At 37.5% G+C, this 11,729-nt stretch overlaps 1 protein-coding gene across 4 annotated transcripts in view; it reads left to right on the top strand.

The window, feature by feature from the left end:
• The window catches only part of REV3L (REV3 like, DNA directed polymerase zeta catalytic subunit), a 175,300-nt gene that overhangs the window by 130,882 nt on the left and 32,689 nt on the right, over window positions 1-11,729 (top strand). For all 4 annotated transcript variants that reach the window (XM_018053062.1, XM_018053060.1, XM_018053061.1 and 1 more), the window contains one exon: window positions 6,198-6,316. In XM_018053062.1, coding sequence (XP_017908551.1) covers window positions 6,198-6,316 — 119 coding nt within the window. The remainder of the gene's footprint in view (window positions 1-6,197; window positions 6,317-11,729) is intronic.

The raw sequence follows: 11,729 nt of genomic DNA on the forward strand, positions 1-11,729 counted from the left end.
AAATTCAAGGTCAAGGGCTTTCTCTAACTCTAGGCTGAATATATAACATCTCTGCTCTTCTTTTTGTATCTGTGAGGAAAAACTGTGAGAAAGTTATGAGTAGGGTAATTTATCCTGGTCTCCCCGAACTTTCCTAGATGAGCCAAATTAGATTATCACTTTTTTCTAACCCAAAGTGGCAATTTGGAAATTTCCATGAAATTCTGAGTACGCTTGTGGGAAGTATTGTCTTGTATCTCAAGTTGTACAGAACTTTAAGGGTTAGATTTTGGCCCTAAGAATTTCTTTATGTTAGAGGCCCTTAGACTATTTTTTGTGGATTTAAACAGTTCCAGAAGCTCCCTTTTATCTTTATTTCTTTGTATCTCCCTACAGCACTCAGCTATTTCTAACTCTGTTATTGTTTTCTTTAATCTTTATATTTGTTTTTTATATATTCTTTATTTAAAATAATTTATATTTTTTATTTTAAAAAAGCAGAAGAGTTTGTAAAGTGAAAGTGAAATCCCCTTGTTCTTTCTAGGACACCTCAACCACAGTTGCACCACCCAGATACAATTTATAGCTGAATGGATATCTTTTTTTTAAATGTTACTTTGGATTTAAAATTTATTTTATTTTTAAAATATACTATTAATAGTTTTCACTGTCCTGTATAACTTTTTTTTTTCATTTTTTTTTAAGATTTAAAATGTTTTATTTTTTATTTATTTTTTTTTAAATTTTAAAATCTTTAATTCTTACATGCGTTCCCAAACATGAACCCCCCTCCCACCTCCCTTTAATATAGAATTATTGCTATTCCCTCTAGACTCTGAATCCTCAGTAACAAAGTGCCTCTTAATAGTGCTCATGATATACTTGTTGACTGACTGAATGAAAGAATAAATGACTCTTCCCCCAAAGGATTTTATTTAGAGGACTTCCAGATATCAACTTAATCCAGGCTTTTCAAGAATTTGCAAAGTAGGTTGGAAACAGATCAGTTTCAACAAATATTGAACTGATTTAGTTCAACAGCTATTACAGAACACCATCTTTAGTGCACAGATCTGGGCAGATCTGTTTTATATTTAGATCAAGTTAAGTTTTATATAAAATTAAGATTAAGAGTATAGCTGTTTCCTCTATTTTAGCAGTCTTTGTTGCTGCTTGAGCTTTTCTCTAGTTGCAGCGAGCAGGGGTTACTCTTGATTGTGGCATGCAGGTTTTTCATGGTGGCGTTTCCTTGCGGAGCACAGGCTCAGTAGTTGTGGTGCATGGAATTAGTTGCTCCACAGCATGTAGGTTCTCCTCAGGTCAGGGATCAAAACCCATGACTCCTGCATTGGCAGGCAAATTCTTTACTACTGAGCCACAAAGGAAGCCCCTGCTTCAGTTTTCTCTCTGAAATAAGAAGCACTGTTTTTAGCTGAGAGTGAGCAGTTGGAAGGGCTCTTTGGGTTTGAAGAGAGAAGTGTCATCTAGGGGAATTTGAGAGTGGTTAATTAAGAAAATATAAAAGCTAGGCATTGACTACCCAATTGAGATTTGCATCAGGAAAGTAAAGTGATACCTGCCAACTGTGTTCAGATTCCAAGATACAAGTGCAGAATGACAGAGGTTTAGATTTCATCACAGCTTGCAGGCAAAGAATTATGGCTTTACTAAAATTGAATTAATTACAAAGGAAGCAAGAGGGGGCAGAGAACCAAATGTTAGTGTGAGGTTAGGATTATGATAATTAACTGTGAAATAGAGCTAGGTTAGGAGCAAAGAGGTCAAGGCACCAAGGGGAGTAAACCAGAAGGAGACAGTGTTAAGAGGATGGGTTGCATGAAATTATGGAGAGGATACAATTACTGGTAATCACAGGTCTCAGAGTATGATCGTTGGATTAGTTAAGGTAGTACAGAGGCACTGATGTGATTTTATCTCAGAGACTTGTCTCCTTATAGTGGTGTAGAAGGGGAGAAGACCAGAGGTAAGGAAACCAGTAAGAACATTATTGTAGTACCTCAAATGAAAGTTGACAGTGATATCAGGATTCACAAAACAGTTTAGAGAGTACGCAAGAATTGGATGTACAAAAATATGAAGAGGAAGATGTGTCGAGAATGATAATCAGGGTTCTGACATAGATGGTTTAAGATCATGTTTAGATGGGAAACTGAAGATTAAGAATAATGAGCATGAGAAATCAGTCATATATCCACGTAAATATACTCAGCAGACATTTAAGTAGGAAAGTCCCAATTATGTGGTAGAGTCTGGATGAGAGGTACAGCCTTGGAAGTCACAGTAGAGTGTGGATGAGATCACTGAGAAGTAAATGGAGAGAGCCAGCAGGGTTGATGCAAGCACAACGTTTTTGTGAATGAAAACATTTTGAGAAACAGAGGAATCAGATGCTAAGGAGGAGTAGTCAGATAATAAGTTCTCTGAGGACAGAGAGCATGTTTGAAAAGAGTGTGGGGGCGGGCAGTGATGTGTATGTATACAAATATCTCCCATATATATGGTTTTGATAGACCATCTGTCACTGACCCTACAGGCGTATAAGAGCCAAATGAGACATAAATGATATATACATTTAGAGGAAAGGCAGATCACTGTTGAGTCTTGGTGCAGAGTGAGGAGTGAGTGGGAAGGAGGTACAGAGATGTGGCTGCTGTCAAAGAACACTATGGGAGATAGACTTGTCACCAATAATTGGCATGTAGTAGGGTGCAGAGTAAGCAGCTGTAACGAAAGAATACCACCTAGCAATGAAGAACGATGGAATATTGTCACACTGAACAGCTATTGAATCTTAAAGGTAATTTTGACCAAAAGAAACCAGATAAATAATAGTACATGTTAAATGTTCCCATTTAAAGTATGGAAATATGAAGTTTTAAAATGAACAAGCCTAGTCTATAACTTTGGTGAGTACTGAGTGGGAAAGGGCACAAGGCAGCCTTCCAGTGCCCTAGAAATTTCTTCATCTATGTGGTGATTACATGGATGTATACATACATTAAAATTCATGGGTTCACTATAAATTTGTGTTCAGTTTAGTTCAGTCGCTCAGTCGTGTCTGACTCTTGGTGACCCCATGGACAACAGCACGCCAGGCCTCCCTGTCCATCACCAACTCCCAGAGCTTACTCAAACTCATGTCCATTGAGTCAGTTATACCATCCAACCATCTCATCCTCTGTCGTCCCCTTCTCCCGCCTTCAATCTTTCCCAGCATCAGGGTCTTTTCCGATGAGTCAGCTCTTGGCATCAGGTGGCCAAAGTATTGGAGTTTCAGCTTCAGCATCAGCCCTTCCAATGAATATTCAGGACTGATTTCCTTTAGGATGGACTGGTTGGATCTCCTTGCTGTCTAAGGGACTCTCAAGAGTCTTCTCCAACATCACAGTTCAAAAGCATCTATTCTTTGGGGCTCAGCTTTTTTTTATAGTTCAACTCTCACATCCATACATGACTACTGGAAAAACCATAGCCTTGACTAGACAGACCTTTGTTGGCCAAGTAATGTCTTTGCTTTTGAATATGCTATCTAGGTTGGCCATAACTTGTCTTCCAAGGAGCAAGCGTCTTTTAATTTCATGGCTGCAGTCACCATCTACAATGATTTTGGAGCCCCCCAAAATAAAGTCTGACACTGTTTCCGTTGTTTCCCCATCTGTTTGCCATGAAGTGATGGGACCAGATGCCATGATCTTCGTTTTCTGAATGTTGAGCTTTAAGCCAACTTTTTCACTCTCCTCTTTCACTTTCATCAAGAGGCTCTTTAGTTCTTCTTCACTTTCTGGCATAAGGGTGGTGTCATCTGCATATCTGAGGTTATTGATATTTCTCCTGGCAGTCTTGATTCCAGCTTGTGCTTCATCCTGCCTGGCATTTCTGTATAAAGTTTATGTCAATCAGAACTTTTAATTGAAGACTCTGGGGAAGTGAGGAACAACTGAGAGAGTAAGGTGATAGGATAATAGGGCCCAAGCACTTCCTCATTGTCTCCTTCCTCTTTGTCCCTTTCCTCTTTATTTCCTGGCTCCCCTGCAGTGATTCTCTGATTGCCTCTCCCCATTCTGAGGAATTTGTTTCTGAAGTGACTAACCATTGTATATTGCACATTGACTCTGTGAATGGAAAAGTGTAACCATACCTCCGATTCTTTTGTCAGTAAATAAATGGCCAAGGACTACAGCACTTTCTTCCTTTATGTTAGTTTTGGCTTTGATCTGTTGTACGTAGTACATTATTCCGATGTTTAACTCACTTAGATTGCCTTCTAAAACAAACAAATAACAAACTCCTAATTCTTACTTTAGATTCATATGTCATAGCCTTGACTAGACAGACCTTTGTTGGCCAAGTAATGTCTCTGCTTTTGAATATGCTATCTAGGTTGGCCATAACTTGTCTTCCAAGGAGCAAGCGTCTTTTAATTTCATGGCTGCAGTCACCATCTACAATGATGAAAACCACTCTAAAGATTAAAACATTCCACATATCTTAATTTTAGACTTCATGTTTTCTTTCCTTTAATTTTACTTACAGCTGGGATTATAGCTGAGCATTTTTACACTTTTGCGACACTAATAAGACCCAAAGTAGAGTGGGTGCTACAAGGTTATAATATTTTAGCCTTAATCCAATTTATGAAATAAATTTATCTATTTTAATCTATTTGAAATAAAATCAACTCAGAACATAGGTCTGCCATCTGCCTCAGGTATTACAGACCAATTTCTAAAATTTTATTTAAGTGTATTTTGAGATCACAGAATCTCCCAGTTAATTCTTACAGACCAACTTATTACATGGGAGACTTCAAGTCTTCCCATAATGAAAGAGCTACAAGGTGATCTTTGCTGGAGAGATTTTTTGCTTGTTATAACGATGATGTATACTCTAGCAGAAGTATTGGTTTGGTCTGAAGTGCTAAACTCTGTATTAGGTAATCATATAACTACCTGAGGTCAGATATTTGGTTCCATTTTCTCTGAAACTAAATAGAAAAAATTTTTAAACTAAAATATTCATTAACATGTATAAGAGTCATTCAAGTATGGGGATTTGATAATGAGTTATTCATTTATTTTTGAGGGAAGTACTCCAGGGCAATACCAATTTTTTTAAAAATGGTAGCAATTTACTTTCAAGATAATGTATTACCTATTTTATACTGGTGACTTTATAATAAATAGGCTCATCCCAAAGTTTAAAAGTCTGTGTATCCAAGTGTAAATTACATACACACACTCCATGAGATATGCCATATTTTGGTGCTGTTTTTCTGGAGATTGATATAAATCGTAGATAAAGTGAGACCAGTTTGGGTCACTGGACTGAGATGAGCTTAGCATTCAGTCTCTGTTTTGTACTTGTTGGATTGTAGAGGTAGAAAAGAAAGTATTTGAAGATTATTATATACAAATGTGAAGTGCTATTTGAACTGTTCCCCAAGCTGCCCTAAGAATGGTGACTGCTGATTCCTTAATTTTCATTTACAGTGCAATAACTGTCTTTGTCTAGATTGCTGTGTCTTGTAGGTATTTATGAGATCATCTAGCTAGAGGTATGTTTTTATGAATTTGGACCCTTTTCCAGTATCCTTTTCCCAGTAACACAGCTTTCACTTACATATTTAGAAGATAAAGAAACATTTCTGCTATTTCTTTTTAATCTTTTGCTTTGGGGATGAAGTTAAGTGACCCTATAATGTCCATGTATTGGGTCTTAGTTCTGATGTAATTCTTGTGAGCAGGATGAATGCCTGCCTTTAACTAGGTAACTCATTCTTGAATCTGTGGGAGCATGTTAATCAGCCTGTCATCCAGGACCAGAAAGTAAGTATGGGAAGAACAAAAAATTAACTTGCTTGACAATAATCTGTTTGTCAGTATTTGTATTGGCATAGATATAAACAGAAGTGATAAGAACTGGGATCTCTAAAGTAAGTATTATATGACCAAGTTCAATCTTACAGGTCTGATTATTTTTCCAATTAAATGTTAATTTAGTACAAACATTTCTGTCCTGTAGGCTGTGTCTACATAGTTTTAAATTAATTGTGATTTAATTGTAACACAGATTATTTTTGCAAGTAGCTTTCATATCATATGAAAAGTTAGAAATAATATTTAGAATCTTTTAGAAACAAATTCACATGTAAGTATGAGTGTTATTATAATGGAGTTTTTCTTTTTTTTCCCCCCTAGGTGGCTCTAAATAACTACACCTTTGAAAACGTGAGCTTTCATGTTCTTCATCAGCGTTTTCCCCTCTTTACTTTTCGAGTCTTATCAGATTGGTTTGATAACAAGACAGATCTATACAGGTAATGTTTTATAACTCTGAACAGGATAATATCTCTTTTTAAAAATGAATAGTGAAAGTGGAAGTTAGTCAGTTGTTTCCAACTCTTTGTGATCCTATGGACTATACAGTCCATGAAATTCTCTAGGCCAGAATACTGGAGTGGATAGCCTTTTCCTTCTCCAGGGGGATCTTCCCAACCCAGGGATCAAACCCAGGTCTCCTGCATTGCAGGTGGATTCTTTACCAGCTGAGCCAGAAGGGAAGCCCAAGAATACTGGAGTGGGTAGCCGGTCCCTTCTCCAGTGAATCTTCCTGACCCAGGAATTGAACTGGGGTCTCAGCTGCATTGCAGGCAGATTGTTTATCAACTGAGCTATCAGGGAAGCCCTATTACTGGAGTATAATTTATATACAATTAAATGCACACATTTGAAGTATATTGTGCAGTGACTTTGAAAAATGTATACACCCTGTAATCGCTAGCCCAAACAAGATAAAGAACATTTCTAACACCCAGAAAATTCCCATATACAGCTCTGTCATTAATCTAACTATTCCTTAACTACCCACATAAGTACAAATTGAATTTCTATTACTATAGATTAGTTTTTCAGTTTTAGAACTTTGTATTACTAGAATTATTTACAGACTACCCTTTTGTGTCTGTCTTCTTTTAAGAAACTCAGCATGTTGAGATTCAACCATGTTGCACGTTTGTTCCTATTTATATTACTAAATAATACTCATTTGTATGAGGATACCACAGTTTACCCAGTCACCTGTTGAGGGACAGTTGAGTTGTTTCTGGTTTGAGGCAGTTGTGAATAAAACTATATGCATATGTTTTCATTTCTCTAGGAATGAAACTGTCAGGTCACATGATTAGCATGTTTAACCTCTTAAGACACTGCTGAATTGTTTTCTTTGCAGTTCTTCTAGTGCAAGACTGCTAGAAACAAATTCTCTCAGCCTTTATTTATCTAAAAATGTCTTTATCTCCCCCTTATATTTGAATGATATTTTCACTAATTCTAGAGTTGAGAATTCTTTTTCTTTCACTGCTGTAAAGATTTTATTCCCTTTTCCTGTGGCCTTCATTATTTCTGATGAGGAATCAACAGTCTTGTTCCTTTTTCCAGTGTATGGAAAAGTCAAGCTTAATGAGTGGATGGCTGCTGCTGTTGTTAGCCTGTGTAAGGCTTAGAGTGGAGACAGGGGGATTATTCACTTCCCCAGGCCCAGAGTTAGTCTGAGAGTTCCTGTTCTCCTAGGCCTTGGGGATGAGGCTTCTTCAGCGTTCCTGCTCGTCCCACGATGGCAATGGACCTCCACTTTGCATCACTGCCAGGTCCTGGTCCAGGCAGGTTTCCTGACTCTCCCACAGAGGAAAATGGCTTATGTGTTTACTCCTGCCTCTGCAGTGGTATTTCTTTGCCTGAAAGCTATGGTGGGAATGTGTCTTTCCCCTCTCCTAGTGGTAGACAACTGCTGCCTGTTACTTGGTACAAGGCCCACAGTTGGAACGGGAGGTTTCCTGCCCTTCCCTCTAGTGCAGCTTTTACTACCAACCTTCTCCCAGCCACAGACATCTTTGGCATCTCTTCTTTTCCCAAAGATAGTGAATCTCTGCATAAACCCTAAGGATTGGAGAGTTTCCTCCTGGTCCCACAGCAGCTCAAGGTTCCATATGAGAGATGGGTTGGAGGAAGTTGCAACGTTTCATTTCTGTGCGCCCTGCCCTAGTGTCTATGGCTTCCAGTGATTCTACTAAATAGTCGTGCTGGCTCATACATGACCTTTAAGAATTTAATAACACATTAACTGTTTTCTTCTTACCTGCTTTTATGAGTTGCCTCTCCCTCCTGTTCTCTGCCAAAGATGAAATACGTTATGTGTCCTGTCTATCCTTCAGTGGGTTTGAAACTATGAAATTTAGTTCACCTGATTCTTTTACAACCTTAACTTACTTTAGGCTTCAATAAAACTTATGATTGGAGCCGATTATACAGAGTGAAGTAAGCCAGAAAGAAAAACCCCAATACAGTATACTAACACATATATATGGAATTTAGAAAGATGGCAATGATGACCCTGTATGCAAGACAGCAAAAAAGACACAGATGTGTATAGCGGACTTTTGGACTCAGAGGGAGAGGGAGAGGATGGGATGATTTGGGAGAATGGCATTGAAACATGTATACTATCATGTAAAAATCGAATCACCAGTCTATGTCCGATGCAGGATACAGCATGTTTGGGGCTGGTGCACGGGGATGACCCAGAGGGATATTGTGGGGAGGGAGGTGGGAGGGGGGTTCATGTTTGGGATCGCATGTACACCCATGGTAGATTCATGTCACTGTATGGTAAAACCAATACAGTATTGTAAAGTAAAATAAAGTAAAAATAAAAATTAAACAACAACAACAACTTATGATTATGTATATTATCCTGGTTTTTATCATTGTTGGACTGGAGTGACATGCTTTTGCTGCTTTCTACATCTGAAGCAGAATTACATCTGAAGCAGAATTACATTTTCCTGGCTGTTTTCAAGTCTTTTTCTTTTTTCCTTTGTTTTCCATAATTTCAGTGTGTATATTATACTAGCTGATAGTGTCCCACAGATCCTTGAGCCTCTACATTTTTCTTCATTGTTTTTCTTATGATCTGTCTTTAAGTTTACTAACTTTCTTCTGTTGTCACCAACCTGCTGTTAAGAACAATCAGTAAATTTTGTATTTCAGTTATTTTTAGTCCCTCAGTCTCATTAGGTTTTTTTCTTTTGATAGTTTCTGTATTCGGCGGATTTCTCCATCCACTCATTAAGACTGTATTTTTCTTTTAACTTTTTGAATATCTTTTCTTTAGATTTTTGAACATGCCTTGTGATAGTTTCTAAATTCAGCACCTGGCCATCTCTGTATTAGTTTCTGTTGACTGCTTTTTAACTGTAGGTCATGTGTTTTTGTTTCTTTGCATGATTATGTAGTGGATATTACTGATGTTCTGTTGTACAGATTCTGGATTTTTATTATCCTGCTCTGAAGCATGTTTATTTTTGTTCCAGCCAGCAATTGAGTTACTGGCTGATCATCTGAGCTTGTGCATACCTGCTTTTTATGTTTTGTTAAGATGAATCTCTGGAAAGCTGAAAGTGCTCTCTAGGTCTCTCCAACTTGACAAGACTCAGTCTCCATATTCTATCCCACAGGCCTGTTTTTAGTGCTTGGTTTTAGGTTTGCCTCCGGTGGCCTTACTTTATGCCTCACTCCCAAGACATAGTTTTTCTGAGCTCTCAGCTGGATGCTTCGGTTGTTCATAAGGGGTTAATGAAGTCTCTCCACTCTGCCATGGCCAGACCTTCAACTACAACACTGTCTTACAAGTTCTGTTGCGGACTCAGGTCCCCAACAGCTACTCTGTAGTAAGCCTCTCCCTGCTCATTTTTCAGTGTAGCCCTGGGCCACTCAAAAGAAACCCCTATCTGCACTACTAACTCCTAACTCCTTCCCCTTGCACAGATGCCCTTTTCCACAGATTGCAGATACAGCCTGCCTGAATTCTAGACTCCTATCTCCTCGGCAGTATAGCCCACTTTGCTCAGACCTAGCATACTGCACTGGGTTTAGGAAATTATCTCCAGGCAACCTGGGGCTCATTTCATATGAGTTTCCCTTTTCTCAAGGAGCATCGTCCTACATTGCCTGTTGCTCACTGCCCAGAAACAATTACCCTGAATCTTTATCCAGGAGAGCTAGTCTAGTACCAGTTACTCTTCTGTAATCTGAAATGAAAGTTTCCACCTCTGCTTTTCTTTAAAGGTAAAATGGATAGTTAATAAGCTTAGAAATTATCTGTATAAAGAACATAGTCTTAAAATTAATGTATCTGATGTTAGGAATGAATAGAGCTGCTTACTGAATTATAAGGCCATATGATGGTGAGGATAGGAATATTGAGCAACAATTTGCTCTGTTTGGAGTAACTGCTTTCTGAGCATGTCCACTTGTCCTCCAATCTCCTTTAAGGAATCTCAAGTGAAGTGAAATCACAGAAAATACTGAGCTTATGATCAAAGCCTTATAGAAATAGAAGCTTAGGAGAAGTTATATACCAGTAAATAAAATGAAACTTGATATTAAACCTAACATTAACAACTGCATTCAGTAGTTTGTTTATAAACCCCAGAGTGTTCTAAATGTATATTGTGCTACATCTAATTAGGTGTTATATAGGATGATAAGTATGTTTTTGCCAAGTAAAATCAAGAAGTGGACTTAATATATTTTAAAGGAACTGACTGAATCCATATATATGCATTATCTTAGCTTTACATTTGGCTGTATATATTATTGAAGGATTATATGAATGATCAAAAATAATACATATTAAAATGTGATATAGTTTTTTTGCCTATCAAACTAAAATAGTTTTTAAAATTGCAATCCCTAGTGTTGACAGAGATGCATGGAAACACTTTACTAGTATGAATGTAAATTATTAAGATTATCTAAAAAGCAATGTGTCACTTCATATTAAAAAGACCAAATCTAGGAATTTAGCTTAAGGAAATATTTAAGCATCTGTACATAGACTTAACTACAAAGATGCTCATCTGTGGTGGTCCAGTGGTTAGGACTCCTTGCTTCCACTGCAGAGGGTATGGGTTTCATCCCTGGTTGGGGAACTTAAGATTCTACATGCCACGTGGGGTGGCCAAAAGAAAAATGTTCACCACAGCATTGTTTATAGTAATAAAAGATACTCAGCAAATCCACGACGTTGTTACGACCATACAGTAGTATACTCAATAGCTATAAAAAATACGTAAATGTGGAGAAATAGTTGCAATACATTGTAAAAAATGGAAGTTATAGAACAGTATTTCTATTCATTTTACTTTAAAAATTGAGTGTTAATAAAGTTTAAGGGTTTTTTTTGTTTGCTTTGTTCTTTTCAACAGTTTTATTTGGATGTAATTCTCTCACATACCATACTATTCACCATTTAAAGTGTACAGTTCAGTGGTTTTTATTGTATTCCGAGTTGTGCAAGCATTATCACAATAAATTTTAGAATATTTCCAATCTTCATCTCTTAGCCGTCACCCTCCAACCCTTCCTTCTTCACCTCCTTCTCCCCCCCATCCCCATCTTAAGCAACCACTAGTCTACTTTCTGTCTCCATAGATTTGCCTGTTCTGGACCTTTCGTATAAGCGGAATTATCAGAATATACAGTCCAGATTCATTCATGTTGTAGCATATGTTAATACTTCATTTCCTTTTTTACCAAATAATATCCCACTGTGTGGGTATATACCACATTTTACTTATTCATTAGTTGATGGACACCTGAGTTATTTACACATTTGGCTGTTTTGAAAATGTTGTTATAAATATTTGTACAAGTTTTGGTGTAGGTGAATAT

This window comes from Capra hircus, chromosome 9, assembly GCF_001704415.2.
Source record: "Capra hircus breed San Clemente chromosome 9, ASM170441v1, whole genome shotgun sequence".
Lineage (NCBI taxonomy): Eukaryota > Metazoa > Chordata > Mammalia > Artiodactyla > Bovidae > Capra > Capra hircus.